Source organism: Mytilus trossulus, chromosome 2, assembly GCF_036588685.1.
Source record: "Mytilus trossulus isolate FHL-02 chromosome 2, PNRI_Mtr1.1.1.hap1, whole genome shotgun sequence".
Lineage (NCBI taxonomy): Eukaryota > Metazoa > Mollusca > Bivalvia > Mytilida > Mytilidae > Mytilus > Mytilus trossulus.
In genome coordinates this window covers 22,187,768-22,205,397 of record NC_086374.1, presented here as the reverse complement: position 1 = coordinate 22,205,397, position 17,630 = coordinate 22,187,768, and the positions used below count along the sequence as shown (strand labels likewise).

Genomic DNA, 17,630 nt, shown 5'->3' with positions numbered 1-17,630 from the left:
GTATATTTGACACCCAAGGATGTATAAGAATCATAACGGTTCACTGTTGAAGAGCTTAATGACTAAAATGAACTTAAAAAAGCCAAATTCATTTCAGGTCAACTTTGCTTCAGAGACTTGAAACATTTTGATAATCTAAAAAATATGAACGGACAGTTTTTATCGACCTAGTGTTGTAAGAAAATGAAAACAACACGTCATAAATGTCATTCGTCCGAAGCGCCGCGATAATTGCCAATGAGGACACCTATTCAGAAAAAAGACAAAATCTTCGAGTATGTTACCAACTGCAGGTCAGCATTTATCCTTGAAGAATGAGTAGAATCCTTATCATAAAGTAAGAACAATTTCTTTTAATGACAGTAAGAGAAAATTGATTTAGACTTACAATATTAAACAAACAACATACATTACACAAAAGTCATGATGCAGCTTGATAACAGTGTGTACGTGCACAAGCCTGCCTTTAGCATGGAAACCACAATATACGATCACGCTATTAAAAGCTCTTGAATAATTTGGGATGTTTATTTCATTGAAAAAAAGGCTTCTTGTACAGAAACATTATAATATGATAGAAATATGGAAATTTTCGAAATAAAACATTGGTTTTGATTGATTTTGTAGTTTTCGGACGTTTTATCATGAGAAATGGGGAACAAGAACAGTGTATACGTGGATGTAAATCTTAAAGATGGATTCTTGTCAGATGCGTTAAATACTCATAACAAATATAGATTAATCCACAACTGTCAACCTCTAACACACGCAGAAGATCTCAGCGAATTAGCTCATAAAATAGCGTTTTATATTTCTACTAGAAACAAAGACCTAAGAGGTCGACTTACTAAAGACAGAATAGAGAATGCACTTGGAGAAAATACGACTGTGAAAATATTAACACGAGACCAAGATTACTCAGGTAAACTCCAGAAATCAAACAAAACGTGAATACTTCTTTTGTATTAATAAAATAAACGGTACCAATTTTCTTGCACCAGATGCGCATTTCGACAATACATGTCTCTTCAGTGATGCTCGTGGCCAAAATATTTGAAATCCAAAGCTTATATAAAAGATGAAGAGCTATAATCCAGAAGGTCCAAAAAGTATAGCCAAATCCGTGAAAGGAATCAGAGCTTTGCATGAGGGAGATACAATCCTTAATTTATAATAATTTCTAATATTTTGTAACAGCAAATTTTAACAACACAAAATATCCGTCATTTTCATGCCAGTACCGAACATGTGTAGCAACTTCTATCTTTCAAGATATGCAAAATCAATGGTAAGATATATACCTTGTATGTTCTAAGGAAGTCAGCAGTCGAGGTGTAATAGACATTTAAAATACAATTTTAAGGGTTTCGTAATTTTTTTTTAATGCACGGAGTTAGTAGTTTATACTAAGCTACAGCCGAAAATACTCAAACGAAACGAAGATTATCGTGCTAAGATTGTTTGAATTTAACAAAATATCAGTAAATCAAACTTAATTCAACACATTTAAAAATTGTATGTAAATGTAAAAGTTTAGTGAAGCTTGTATATAGTAGACAACGAATAATGTATCTGTAGTTGAAGATTATTTTGTTTATTCTTCATCAGTAAAATTAGCCCAAAGGTTGTTACTTTACTAAGTATACTGATCTAAAATCCTCAAAATTTTACATCATACAAACACAACATCGTTGGGCTGAACATAGTTAGGCTTAGTTATGCAATCTAGAAGTTATGCAAGTTTAAAACCAACGGAAGGTTGAGGGAAAATTTGAGAAATTGCCACATTAGGGTTAAAAAAACAATATGAAACAAGTGGAACCTAATTTTTAAATTTCAATGAAAAACCTATAGTTCCAATTTGACATTGATATTTGACTTAAATAAGTCATTATTTTTTTTTACCCCGATGGTTATACCAGCTTATTATTCAGTTCCTCTGTGGAGATATGAAATTAAGTTGATACGTTAATTATCTGTGCATTCATTGATAAAAAAATGTTGAACTATTCGAAACACAACATATTTTTTCTACTCTATTCACATAATACATTCATCGTGTTTCGTACACACCAAGTTAAGTGGTCTTTAATGGTTTTTAGCCTCGTATATTGAATTGGTCTTTCAACTGTTTCAAGTCCAGTACCACTGATTACCCTCAAATTGACGAAATGCGTCTAGTATACCAAATTATAACCAAGGTATATTTGATTTTTTATTTGTGTTTTATCTCGGATTTCTAGTAAATACTCAGCTCAGAGAACCTTTTCATTGATAACTTATTTGTTTTATACTACAGGAAAAGAAGTTACTAGAGACTGGTATGATGAAATTGAATACTATAAGAATTATTTTGATAAAGAACCACCTTCAGAGCTGAAAAATCCGGATGTTAAAAGTAAGATAAAACATTTTAATAAAAAGGTTTGTAAATGCATGTATAAATGTTATCATAAATTAGATGAACTGAAAGCCCCTGTTTATTCTTCGATGTATCCCCCGGTTGGAATTATGTATGAGAAGGTAAAATTAAACCATCATCGAAAGAAGATTCGCGATATTTGTTTTGTTTAATTAAGTTATTTTCTGTTGTTACAAAAACAAATCATTCGTAACCCATTCAATATATGGTATAGCCAATATGTTGTTTGTTGCTAAAAACCGTGTTTGAATGACCTTTAAGTAATTGGTCTATCTTATGTTACTAGGTCGTGGCTTTTTAATGTTTTTAATTTCACCTGTAATTTACAAAAATCCTTTTTGGCTAAAAGTACGAAAAAGTACGAATAATATTAACACAAAGGAGTGATCAGTCATTGGCCACACACTTCCAGTGTTCAGTAGTGTTTTACATCGTTAGAAATGCGTAAGTCACATACTTACCCTTTTGAGTGATATACATATAAATATATACCAAATGCTATATACAAAGCTGAACTAATCACCTATACATTAAGTGTCAATTGTGTCAACATCTTAAATGACTGACTTGTAAAATCTGGAATCATCTGTCTGATTGAACTCTTAGAAGACCTAATAATTGTGCGAATGTTTTCTTGTTGTCTCCGTTCAAATTTAACAGTTTTCTTAAAGTGTTGTGATCCATTAAATTTATAGGTGCCGACATTAGTTTAGAACCTTTATATTTTCGTGAATGAAATTATAGATTTGATTTGATGATTTTTTTTATTATTTTAAAACGTTTGGGAATTTTGTTCCTCTTCGCCCTCCAACTTTGTACTTTATTTGGCCTTTTATTTTTTTTTCTATTTGAGCGTCCCTGGTGAGTCTTTAGTTGACGAAAAGTGCGTCTGATGCAAATGCAAATTTTTAATCCTAGCATCTATGATGAGTTTATTTTCTACAAACATAAAATTATATTTTAAACTTTCGACGCGTATGCGTAAGTTGCGTTTGTATTTATCATGTACTAGTATTCTATTTGGCAATGTATATCTACCGATCATGGCGGTCCTTTGTTTTTGTAAGGCTGTGCACTCTAAGTAGCTGAATATATATAGTGTGTGTGCGAAATTTCCTAAATGTTTTCGTTCGTTTGTTTAATATTTTTATCGTTTATTCGTTTGTTGTTCATTAGTTTATTGGTTCCATTATTCTTCTTTCTCATTTCTGAATCCACCTAGCTCTCATCCTTAATCATTAGATATAATGATATGAAATTGTCAGATAATTGCGTAACGGTCGACTATTTTTGCATGAGGACACATTTTACAGTGGAAGTCAAGGGATGAAGATATTTCGAAACTTCAGTTAATATTTGGGAGTTACTTCCTCAGATGTTTCTTTCATATCTATTATTCAAAATGATGATATAACGATATGTACAAATCACTATTTTCTCAAGTACTTGCATCTCACAAAACCTTTATGGGAAACTTGAAAAATATTGAGGTCTATGTACGATTCTCTTTCCTTTCGAAGAACATGAATCCAATAGAGATACCCAATTTTCAATTTAGTCTCACTCTAGCTAGGTTCAAGGTTCACAGTAACAAGGATCACAAAGAAAAACCCGAGCTATTAAACTGGTTTAGATGGAAAAATCACACAATTTAAAGAAAAAAATTTGTCCCCGAACATTAGTTTCTCAAAACTCAAACATTGTTCACACTACAGCCATTGCTTTACTGTTCTGTTTTTGTCAGGCAACACATGCTTGTGTTTTATTGTTAAAACATACACACACACGGACTTTTTTAAAACAGTAAGATGCAATGTTACTCGAATTCGTTCAAGTAAGAACCGGAACAGTTTACGTTAATTGTTCCACTCAATGCATATTTGTACAGTAGAGTTAACAACCCATCTTTGGAAGAATACGTGTTGTCATTCGTGTTTGGCTCCCCATCATTAAGCGTTCAGAAATAATATATTTATAAATGTACCTAACAAGATTGAAATCATTTGTTTTCATTAACTGGAAGGTTTATTGTGACATTTTAGTATGTTCATCTCTGGATTTTTCCCGTATGGGCAGTGTACATTGTGGTATGGAAAATTTTGTTTTCTTGTTTTTTTGATTTTTTTTTTGGCTAATGTGCTTTGTCTATATGCCTTTTTGGATTTCTTTATAAAACATGACTTATCTGTACTAATACATCCTGACATCCTGTTACTGTGCTAAATATGGTAAGTTGTTGTATTTTCGTTTTTCATTTTTACTAATTTCCTTTGTTTATATACCCTTTTGTGTTTCTTTTTTACATATTTGTTTGTTATTATAGTGATTGAGATTAAACACAATGCTGACTGCTATACAACAATTTTTTACATTGTTACCTATGCTTTCTGTTTGTTTTGTTTGTTCACATATCGTTGTCAATATAATGGATTTGAATGCTACTGGGATACAAGTGAAATGTTCAGCTAGCTATAATACCAGGTTTAATCCACATTTTCTACATAAGAAAATGCCTGTATCAAGCCAGGAATATGACAGCTGTTTTTCATTCGTTTAATGTGTACGAGATTATGTTTTGACATTTGATTAAGGACTTTCAGTTTTCATTTTTCTTGGCGTTCTGAATTTTTTTTATTTTACTTTCCATCCCTTATTTTTGGGACATTTTTTTTAAAGTCAAGTTTAATTTTGTTGGTACAACAAGTCATTCGAAAATTGGCACATATGCTAGTATTTATTTAACTTTTAAATCACTTGATAATGCAGAAGAGCACAACAATCTGTAAAATGAATAAACAAGGAAGCTTTGTGGAAAATAAATTCTGAAGAACCCGGCTCTAGAAAGAAATCATATATTAATTATAGATATTTTTGCCCGCATCACGATACTTGTTTGAAAAATAACTCTTTATATGGTATAGCCAATATGTTGTCTGTTGCTGAAACCGTTTTTGGTTGACCTTTAAATTAGGTGTCTTTATTCTCTTATGTCATGGCTTATTGACGTATTCAATATCACCTATAATTCACATTAATCATTCTTTGTAATTAATCTCACACTTTTTTTGGCTTAAAGAACGAAAAACTGAAATTTAAATTAACACAAGGGAGTGATCAGTCATTTGTACAATACTGCATAATAAATTACATTGCAAAAGATTGCATAGGTTAATGACTTGCCCTTACAAATACTTTATAAGCGTTAACTATTCTACCTACGCAACAATTACCAATGACCTTCATCTGTTAAATGATGGCCGCGTATAATCGCATCTGTCAAATTGTTAAACTTGTAAAATATGTTGAGCTCTTTCGTACAATTCTATTCATTTGTTTTGCAAGTTTGAAGACAATGAAGGCATCGAGTATTTAATTCTAGTTTTAATTGTAGTCTTATTTTGTCAGTATTCCGGTTGACAAAAAACACAAAAAATATTGGGCTATGAAACGGATGTTGATGAAAAAAATAACACAATTTAAAAATAAATTAGGTGAATGGTCATCCGTGGAGTTCACCTATTTTAAAGTAAAAAACGGCAATGTAGACATATGTGTGTCTGTGTTGGATAGTTTACGCATCCACGTTCAATTGGACAAATAACATTAAATCGACAAACTCGTGAAAGATGAGCGCTTCTCACTCTCCACGGTAAAGACCCGTTGAAAATACTATCTGAGCGGTCTGCAGGTGGCCTGTACAGGACCAACAATATGTCCCTGTCTAACATCAATCTCTTTACAGGTCTGTTAGTTGATTTGTTTATAGATTGTTTAGTTCTGAATTCCCGGGGCAATATTTTTCGTGAAGCCACGATTCAGTTCAAGCTAACTCGGCACTGTTTGAAAGATGTATTATGCATTCACCAAAAAGAATGCTTGTTTAAATCCTAATCGATTGAATTAAGGAATGTATCTCCCTCATGCAAAGCTTTGATTCCTTTCACGGATTTGGCTATACATTTTGGACCTTTTGGATTATAACTCGTCATCTTTTATATAAGCTTTGGATTTCAAATATTTTAGCCACGAGCATCACTGAAGAGACATGTATTGTCGAAATGCGCATCTGGTGCAAGAAATTTGTACCGTTAATTTTGTTAAAGCATTATTATGACTTTTTGTCTTTAACAAATTGGTTTTATAAACAAATCATAGATTCAAAATGTTCATTTTCTTAACAGTTTTCCTACGTAAGCTCATTACTCGAGAGCTTTAATATGATACCAGCAAGGCATTTTCTATGTTTTCTTCTTCTCTGGATTGGACTCTGAGGGATTAGAACTAAACGCTATATGGTATATGATATTGTGCAAAATGTGTGCTTACATAACATACGGAAAAGTGTTTCAAATGAAACGCTTACGATAACATTTGTATTAGTCATTCTTGAAAAAATACCTCATCTGAGATTTGCCCTAATTTTTTGTAAAATTTCATTAATTATCACACAATATTTTAATATTTGATACCGTGATATTTCATGTTATTGAAGATAATAATTTTAGTTGACATTTAAACAATTACTATAGCTATGTATCGCCTTTTTCTTAATTTTTACCGCCTTGATCTTTCTGCGCGATAATTTTCCGTCTCAAGCTGCTAGATTGAAAATGGTTTTTATTTACAGTCCATGAGAGTGGGAAATCAATGATGTTATATTATAAGACAATGATTTTGACGATGACTACTAAGGAAAATAACAATTCGCGAATATATATGGTCTTTCAACTATATTTTCTCTGATTTATGTCAAATAAGTGACTGAATTATCGCCTGTAAACAGAATGAACCCGAGAAACTCCCTCACGATTCAGACATTTCAGACATTGCGTTTCTGAAACTATCAAAACCAGATCATCCACATTAAAAACAATGAAACTGTAAATTTTCAAGAAAAAAAATTCAAAGGGTTAGGTTCATCTTTAATTTTCTCCTCCAAAAGAAAAATACACGGTACACAGATTAATTGATTTTTAATCATAAAAAATCAGCTTCTGATATAATATTTATTCATCCCCCTCTTCGTCTCATAAATAAGTAGTTCAACTACTTTGGAAAAAACATTAAAAAGAAACTCACTCTAAATGCAAACGTAAATCACTTGTAAATGATACTATCCAAGCACACTATTTGGTTAGTGTCACTAGTATCTAGTTTAAAGGCTCTTAAAATGTAAGTTTTTACAAATTGCCAGTATATATGATGTAGTATATTATAAAATTATGTCATAATAACTAACTATTAAGTAATTCATATTTTTTTTTATTTAAATAGATTTCACAAACTTCACACAACTTTTATGGAAGAATAGCAGAGAAGTTGGATTCGGTAAAGTTAAAGCTAAAAACCGTGTAATAGTTGTAGGCTGTTACAGACCAGCAGGAAACATAAAAGGACAATATCAACAAAATGTTTTACCACCACTTCAAAAATCGGGTTGTTGTTCTTGTTATTGACGGTGTGAGGAACTCTAGAACTATTTATCAAATTTCAAAATCTCATTTCTAGAAAGGTTCTTATTAGCATTTAGAAGGTTTAACTACATTTGTTGTTTTAGAATAGTCCAATAATATGTATCGAACTGGTTCAAGAACTTTTCTTGAAATGCATCCATAGTAGTATTTAACCTACCTAAGGACATGTCGAGATTTGTTCAAGAACTTTTCTTGAAATGCATCCATAGTAGTATTTAACCTACCTAAGGACATGTCGAGATTTGTTCAAGATTGACATATGAAAAAGTCTTAAATTAAACCATGTCTATATAATCTTTTTATGTAAATGTGAGTCGAAAATGAATGAAAAAAATCAACTCTTGGTCGAATACTTAAAGACGATGAACACAGCTATGCAACGTGCACTTGACGTACGAATGTAATAAATTATTAGTATTCCATCATTGTGTTTCATTAATTTGAGAATCACCAAAGGTGAGTTCATTTGGAAGGTTAAATAAGATTAAATGAAATGTAATATATACATATAATTATATAAACTATAGGCTTGCTGATTGTTTTTTTTTAAGATTTCATACTCTATTAATTGACTACTCAATAAAATAATGAATTTATTTTTCACTGTTTTGAAGTGTAAAGGAAACTATTTGATTAAAGAAGGAAAGAAAACCCAGCCTATATCGAAGCAGTAAAAAAAAAAAATATATCGAATTCTCCTAAAATGACAATGTTATTCCAACCGGACTATACTATATATGATTGAAAATTCGGCTCAAAATGAGTTATCAATTCTTACGTGCACCAATGCTATATCATGACACTAAAGCTTACAATAGTGGATATTGTTGAAACGAAAACAATACATCTTAAATATAATTGAAATAAATTTAGCTTACATTGCTTGAAAACTTCATATTGTTTTATCTGTCTGCCTTGGTTTTCCTATTCAACTACTTTTCTGAAAACCTTCAGACAGCTATAGCATTAAAATCATTTTCATCGACTGCGAATCCAATGCAAAATATTTGCGATCCTTGATGTAGCATGTATCATGATCAAAGCAAAGCACACACTCATCAACATTTAACGATAGACTAGAACTTCCAAGTTACAAACACTTGCATCAGGATTCATTCACACATATCAGTTATATTGCAATGCGCTGTCAGTATGGTAGACCATATACTAGTACCTACAATTCATAATCTTCTTAGTTCTGATGAAAAATCGTTCGTTCGGAATATGAAAGTAAACAAAAGGGATAACATGAATCTTCAATTCTAGACAATACAATAGACCAATTCAACCACACATATGCGACTTCGCATTATATTTACAATAGTACAGTAAGTGTTTGTCTCTCATGTATCCGAGTGAACTTGTAATTAGTAATACTATTAAAACATGTTTTCTCAATATAAACAATGTTGGACGACTTCAAACTTTAATTTAGAAAAACGAAATAAACTCATCACAGACACCAGACTTGAAATTGTATAAGCCAGAACCGAGTTTCGTCGTCAAAAGTATTTTAAGTGACGCTTGTATCAAAAACGTTAAAAGGGTAAAAGAAAGAAAGTAAGAAGTTGAAGATCACTGAAGATAAAGAAATAACGATAGTTAAAGTTGAATACAGCAACGATAATCTATTCCTGGAATTTAAAATCCTTTTTATTTCGAAAAAAACTTTAAATTGTGTAAACAGTTAATTTATAATTATGATCATATCAAAAGTGCTTACTAACATACCCTTTGCGCCTTCCTATGGCGCGTACATATCTTAATTGATAGGTTACGAGATAACCTCTAGTTTTTGGTGGGGTTTGTGTTTTTTATTCTTTATTTTTCTATGTTGTGTCATGTGTACTATTGTTTGTCTGTTTGTCCTTTTCATTTTTAACCATGGCGTTGTCAGTTTATTTTCGATTTATGAGTTTGAATGTCCCTCTGGTATCTTTTGTCTTTCTTTTACATTATCATGATTGTTCATTCTGTACGAATGTTATTAGAAGAAGGGTGTTTTTGCTTAAAATTATTCCAACAGAATTATGACGATAGAGACTTGAATTAATGATGCATAAGTTTAACAGTCACCTCCGTTTATTAGTTGACCGATACGACATATAACTCACTAGCTGTGACAAATATTAGAAGTTTTGGATATTTTAAACACCAGAAAAGTGGTCAAATCTTCAATTGTTTTACCAATGGTGGACTATTCTAGATGGTGTGTTTAGTTCTATTTTAACGACATTACAAAAATAAATAATTAGATAAGTAGTAACCGCTAGTAATACGGTTTTACGAGACACAATATATTTGCAGATAAGATGGATATGTCAACTGTAAAATGTTGTGGTTTCAGTGCCAACTATGCCAACAATATAACAAGGACCGAAAACATAGTGCATTGGGTCTTTTTTATTTGCAACAATACCCATTTTTTTGTTTAACTTAGTTTACTCGAAATTAGATCACATGATTGTTGGTTGCTTAACTTCCAGTGGCAAATATTTCATTTATATATCCGGGACGATGAAATTATATTTAATAACGAGAAATACTTATTTATTTATATAATCAACCGGTCATATGTATCTATTCAATTATTCTCAAAACGTGGAAAAATTGATATTGAAATAAGCGGAATTTATGTACCAAACAAATATATTGATGTTATTTTATTATTAATATTCTCCACGATTATAATTCGATAAACGTAAATAACTCTTGTGTAAATGATAAGTATAAAGTTTTCATGTAGTTGGATTTATTATACGATTTTATGTAACAATATGTATGAAAGTGAATCATATAAAAAATATCTTGTTTTTATGATCTTGACATTAGATTGATTCAGGCGCATTTGTCGGCTAATGTTCACTATAATGGTCATTTAGCATGAAATTTGATTTATAGCTGAATTATAAATATACTTTTAAATGCTTTATTATTTAATGCACCAGAGTTAATATCAAGTTGACTGAGAAAGTTGCAGTCATTGTATGTTAATACCGCTGTGTACAAACAATCCATATCCCTTTATATGTTTAGTTCTGAAATTATCTACGCAACCTTGGTTTTCAAATTGTATGATTTTGGAGGTGTTTAAAGCCTCTAATGAACATCTCAATGAACACAGCTCGGACGCACTACATGAATGAACTGTCATTGTTTATTTACAGCAGTTTCATAGATCTCTTAACAACGATTCCTGTTTATATATATATATATATATGAGTTCTTCAAAGTTTGTACATTATCTCTTGGATATAGTACGTTCTAATACATATGTAAATTATTTGTTCAAATTTTAAGAACGAATGTTATAAGATCACAAGCGGTTTTTTTTTCAAATTTTATATACTGCGGTTTAAATCAACTCTAGTATAAGTTCATACAAACTGTTCTATAAAAATTATGAAAATCAAGTAAAGAACGACCAAAAACGGTTTGTTTTTGTAAATTTTATCAAAATAATACAACCAAATTGTATACTGACCAAACATATTTCAAACACACACGTCATTTTTACATCTACGTAAATCTAATTAAACCTTTCTAACATTGATTACTCTACATATATTGTTCTTTAAATGATATTTGATCTATATAGGAAGATTAGGTAACAAGCGAAATAGTTTCACTTGAACTGTTTTTGACAAAACATGAACCTAGACCAAATCTTCATTGGAAACGACTAAATGTTTACCTTACATAGTTATAGTTTATATTGTTGTTTCGTCGGTTATGTGTAAGGTACGTATATTCTTGTTTTGTATCATTTTTCTGTGTACTCGTAAAACATTTAAATGTAAAAAAAAAAAATTGTATGAAGCACAAATTATTATTCATGTTATATATAGATTTACGGTTGAACTTTCAATTTTATACATCTATAAAGACTTTCCATTATGTTAACGTTGAATATCAAATATGAACGAAAGCTTACAAAATGCTTTCGCTATTCACTGTATACCTAAAAAAAAAAAAATTTTTAATAAATTAGGATTTCAGATTCAATCTTTGACTTTATATATGTATTTGTTCATTTTTTCAAAATCTTTCCTTCATTCTCCTTTTTTTCGGATTTGATAAATGAAAAAAAAATCTTATTAATATCACGCAAGTACTTTGAAAAAAACAGTTGTAAAAAGACATGTTAACGACTTTCTTATACAGACTACACAAAAGCCACAATGGTAATGACTAATATTCCATCTTCGAGATATGGGAGGCAAACCAAGTGTTCCGGAAATCAAGAAGGATGACTGGAAAGATATCGCTCTGCGTGCGCATAACAAAGTCAGAAAGCTACACAATGCACCACCTTTGAAATATTCCAAAGATCTCAGCATGTACGCCCAAAATCATGCACTTTATTTAAAGACTAGAACAAAAGTACATAGAAGTGGTATGTACTGTTCAGGAGAGCATATTGGTGAAAATATAGCAGAACGTAATTTACCAGCATCCGTCAAAGAATATGGAGGTATGCTTTAAACAACTGTACAATGGTCTCTAGTTTGGAGTTTCCACTAAAAATGGAGAAGTGAATCTTCTTTCATTGTACTGGGTACCAAAATTACCTAAGTGTCCTTACAAACAACATAGAATTATTAGGTCTGCCAAATGCTCCACCGACCTCTTTCCTAATTATTTTTAACGTCTACATTTTATCTAATTAGTTATATGAAAAAATTGACGTACTCACGAATCGCCGTCGATGATTAACATGGCATTGAGGACAGAGATTTAAAGAAATTTAAGTTGAATCTTGAAGGTACAGATATCTATCATCTAAATATAGACATTACAGATACAAGGACTTCTGAAAAGAAATAGCAATGATGTTGAGTACATAATCAATTTTCTGTTGTTATCTTTTTACGAAATTTAAGTTGGTACATTTATATATTTAAATATAGCTACGATGTTCGGTTGATTTACATCTAATTCCTAATTTTTACTATCAACATGTGTCTTCTTTTTTTTGCTTTGGTAATCATGTCTACACTACCGTAAACAAAATGTTTTTTAGTTATCGAAATAGCATAGATGTCGTTGAACTTTCATTGATACAGAACGACAAAGACATTGCTGCTCACCTGATCAAAATTTATAGAGTCAACGACAGCTTTTGCATGTTTCTAGTATCTGATCATGTCTCAACGCCGTGCCATATGAAAAAAGTGGTATGATTTCAAATGACAAAACTCACCCTTATGAGACAGCATGATGTTGAACACGGCCTTAAACAATGAGCTAAACCCATCGCATGTTCTCTAACTCTTTATATTATCACAAAAAGTCATTCTTCTTCTAGGCTAGTTTGAACTATGTTTTGGTAATATCTTAGTGGCTGCGTTTTCTAATTACACACTGGGAAAAAAAACATATGTTTATCCGCTCCTCTGGACAATTTTAAAAAGGAACGTCTTCTAGACAAGTGTTTGGATTTGTTGTTGTTGACTTTTTTGTGTACTTAATACGTTTAACATTTCGAGAGGATTCAAGTCAAAGATTCGTTCAAATAATGATGCAAATAAGTGTGGTGAATGTGATTATAACAGTACAAATAAGGTAACAATGAATTAACCCGGTGAGCCACAATATAGACCTGTACTTTTTATTCTTGTAAATAATAATCACATAATAAATAACACCATAATCATACGTAACATGTTTGTTGTGGGTGAAATGACCTTTTCTGATCAATACGATATACTTTTAGTAGGAAATGTCAAACAGGAAGTTATACGATGAATAAAGACTAATTTCATTGGATGATTGGAAGACTACTCTAAATCTGGTACAAATTCTAAGCAGAAAAATGGAAACGCTATTTTAGACAAAACTGTTAAGGATGCTCGCTACTCTGTTTATAAAAAAGCTTTGAATTGATAGTATATAAATAAAGACATTAAATTTGGCGGGAAATAAATTTTCTAAATTTTTCGTACATTTTTCTTTGGCACCTCTTTTCTTTTTTTTTCAAAACGCTGAAACAATAACAAGGATTTAACAAAATTGAAAGTGAAATGTTCAACTAAATGTAATTAATGGGCAATGTTTTGTAATGGCACTACATGGATATAACCAGAGGCCATACGAATATCTGGCAAAAAAAAGTAAACTAGAGGAGCGAACGTCCATAACTGTTATTCAACATAATGACATCCTAAGTATATTACAACTGTTTTTGCTTTTATTTTCAACTTTCAAAGGTGACTGTGTATATCGAATGTAATGCATGTAATGTTATATCTTTCTAAACAGGGAAGGAGGTGACAAAAGACTGGTATAATGAAATAGAACAGTATAGTTATTACGACAACGACCCTCCAAATCGAACCAAGACAAGTAAGAAAATACATTGAATTGTAAAGATTATCTTCAAAGATTTGCCAGCAATGTATGTTAAGTGTTTCGCTAAATTAAACTATTTACATTTTATACCCTAATAAAATTGCAAATAAAGGCATTCAATTCTCATATTTATATTTGAAGCTACGACCATGAACTTGCGATTCATAGCTATTTTTTTCATTTAGTTTCCCATGCATTTTTGAAAAGTTGTCATTAAAAGCCCCATGCCTCAAAATTTCGAGGCTTTCAATCTCTCAAAATTACGGATTATTATGAAACATACATCTGTTGTAATATTAAACATAACATCATAATAATTTCAGAGTGCCGAAATTTTACACAGTTGATCTGGAAGGACACAAAGGAAGTAGGATTTGGTATGACAGTGAAAGGGAAGCGCGTGATTGTAGTGGCATGTTATAAACCTGTCGGTAACGTAAAAGGAAAATATCACGAACAAGTTTTGCCACGTTTAGTTCAGGAACCATCTGAAAGAAGATTTTCAAAGTGTTTATCTCCACGTGATAACGAATCAGATGAGGATGATAATATTTGACATTAGTATCAATAATAATATTCACGGTACCAATTTTTATAAAATGTACCAGATGCGCATTTCTACTATTTCCTTCAGTGATCCTCAAGCAATCGGGATGCTTTTATGTATTCCTTATAAATTGCAAACTCATTGATAAAATTAGTTTTCTTCAATGTTCAGCACCTCTTAAGTATTAGTTTATAAATTAACAATAAGCTTTTCAGTTATTGTGCTGTTCCTAGGTTTATGGAGCTGCCGTTTGGTTTTTATTGGGTGAGGACTAGGATACCAAATTTTGTAGTGCATTTATTATAGTCGTAATCTCTGTCATTCCTTTTTATTTTTAACTCTATTAGGTCCTACCTTTTTTTTAGTTTACCCTCTACCTTCTTTATTTTATTTACATAAATTTCATCATGCTTTTTTTTTTTTTTTTTTTTTTTTTTTAACTCAAAACGCCTGTCATGCATTTTTTTTCTAGACCCCACCTCTACCCTTACCAAGGCCCCCATAAAAATCAAATGGTAGCTCTCTCAACGACATTGTTTTCGTTGTTTAGTTTATTTGTTTTATGCATTTACAACTCATTAACTTTATCTTAGTATTGATAAATGATATGTGTAGCATTTATACTTTCAGAGATATTATCAATTCAAAAATTGTGACACAAATCTATATTATATTAAATAACAGTCAGAAGCGGCGAAGCATGCAGTTTAAAGCCTCAAAAAGCGGTTACTAGAATGTCTTCCACGATCTGTGATGTCAGCCTAGTATTCTAGTCATTAAGATTCAGATTCAATATTTTAAACATTGATTAAACGCAATTTCTTGTCCATCAACCAAGTCTCTTAAATCGAATATTGTAATAGTGTCACCAACTACATATGTATATTCAATTGTTTGCTTAGCTTTGTATAACAAAAATGTTCGTTCTCATTGATTTTTTTAATGAACCGAATACTTATTTATTGAATCTTAAAAGTAGAATTTCTTATGCATACTGTCCATCACAGAAATAGTCACATGTGTTGTCTAATAATAAGATAATTTTATGTTAAATTAAAAGTAAGATGCTTGTCTTGCTTTATTCAAACATTCAACTAAGTTCATATTAATAAAAATAAAGACCCCCACCCCCCCAAAAGGTAAACAAAGAAAACCAACCAACAAACAAATAAACACACAAAACAACAAAGGAAGAAGGAAATATATTACATAGGCAAACCCAAATGTGCAAAATTTCTACTGACTTTGTTTTAATGAATATTATTTTAATGATTTTGCAATAAGTAAAATTTAAGTTTTTTTCCATTGCTGGACATAATTAAAATAAATTTGTAGTTGCAGTAGTATCCCTTGTCATGCTTATATAGTATGTTTTTTCTATAGCAAGGATCTTATTGTACAAAAATAACAAAACTGTTATTTGGTTAAAAGTTGAAGAAAATAACACTTTTTAAATTTGGTGCGTTCAAAGCACGTATCTTGTTACAGATTCACCAGGAACGCTCAACCCCAAATTTTCTAAATTTAATAAATGGAGAGCTTTATGATTAAATGTGATTTGTTAAAACGAACAGTCAAAACCACCTAAAGTCACACAAGAAAGATGTTAGCTTCCTAATCATTTTATTTATTTATCTTCGTAGAATTTTGAAGGTGTATTTTCTAATCTCAGTAATATAAGAATTGAGGAACTGACTGCTGATCTGATGATTACTCTTGGAGACTATCATTTCACTCAGTAGAGAAATAGGCGCTTGTTTTCCTTATAGTAGTTATGCTTACAGTACATGCATGTTGGAGAAGTGAACCAATTGTTTATAGAAGCCATTTATCCACACCATGGTAATGAGACAAAGCCTTTTTCTTTTTTTCTAAACCTACAAAGCTGAACCCTTATATAAAATACGTCTTTGTCTTCACCAAAGAAAAACCGGTTTATAAATAAAAAAACAAATCCTTCTTTGGAAGAATTATGGACATGTATTTCTCCAAAAAGGTAGAAATCCCTGATGTTTTGAGTGTGATTGTTTCATAGTTGTTGAACATTGTCAAACTGTCTGAATTTCAAGTAAAGTGTTTACCCTTTTTAAAGTCTGATGATAACTTGCACAGATTTTCAAATTTTAGAATTTCGATCTTTAACGATCTTTTATTTCGATCTTTAACGATCTTTTATTTCGAACTTTAACGATCTTTTATTTCGATCTTTTAACGATCTTTTATTTCGATCTTTTAACGATCGAAGCAGCTTTAATATAATGATGGAGAGATGTAAGACTTTGTTTTTTAGAAAAACAAAAATGTCACATAAAAGTGTACATTAATCGTAGAAGACTGATAAAAGTCTGGCAGATTGATATTTATTGCGGTTGGGTTCAGCAAAATTATAATGCATGATAGACATAATATTTATGAACTAGTTTTTTGCCAAGCTGTCGATTTAACTGTTTATCTAACATGTCTATAATGTATGATTTCTTTACTTAATGCATAAACGATAATAAATTTTCCAGTCATATATCTTTATTTATTTTATCATTTATAACTCATGAAAAGACGATTCTGTTCACATAATTGATGGCATTAAAAATCATGTATTTTCATTTCAATTATACGTTTACTTACAGTTTATTATTTCATTACATATTTGTCAAAGGAAATGGCATTCCTCTTCTTCCTTCGTCCATCTGTTCTGAAAACAAATAACCGATTGAAAAAAATGCACGCCTTGGAAAGTTTGATTTCCATAGCATACATCTGTTCCAAAATCGCATTATGAACATCTCCGTGACGTTTACATAAATATAACTTTCTGTTTATGAAATCTTCCTTCGAT

The 17,630-nt window shown here is 30.9% G+C and overlaps 2 protein-coding genes across 3 annotated transcripts; both read left to right on the top strand.

The window, feature by feature from the left end:
• The first annotated feature begins 633 nt into the window (after nucleotides 1-633).
• Nucleotides 634-8,075, top strand: LOC134704970 (Golgi-associated plant pathogenesis-related protein 1-like). Of its 2 annotated transcripts, XM_063563750.1 has the most exons (3): nucleotides 634-922; nucleotides 2,300-2,398; nucleotides 7,697-8,075. In XM_063563750.1, the coding sequence occupies exons 1-3, from the start codon at nucleotides 652-654 to the stop codon at nucleotides 7,876-7,878; spliced, it is 552 nt and encodes a 183-aa protein (XP_063419820.1). In that variant the 5' UTR covers nucleotides 634-651; the 3' UTR covers nucleotides 7,879-8,075. The 2 variants fall into 2 exon arrangements, with proteins under 2 accessions (XP_063419820.1, XP_063419821.1); XM_063563751.1 differs by lacking the exon at nucleotides 2,300-2,398.
• A 3,483-nt stretch (nucleotides 8,076-11,558) lies between these two features.
• On the top strand, nucleotides 11,559-15,175 carry LOC134704969 (Golgi-associated plant pathogenesis-related protein 1-like). The gene is made up of 4 exons (XM_063563749.1): nucleotides 11,559-11,637; nucleotides 12,061-12,370; nucleotides 14,158-14,241; nucleotides 14,571-15,175. The coding sequence occupies exons 2-4, from the start codon at nucleotides 12,109-12,111 to the stop codon at nucleotides 14,801-14,803; spliced, it is 579 nt and encodes a 192-aa protein (XP_063419819.1). The 5' UTR covers nucleotides 11,559-11,637; nucleotides 12,061-12,108; the 3' UTR covers nucleotides 14,804-15,175.
• The last annotated feature ends 2,455 nt before the right edge of the window (nucleotides 15,176-17,630 follow it).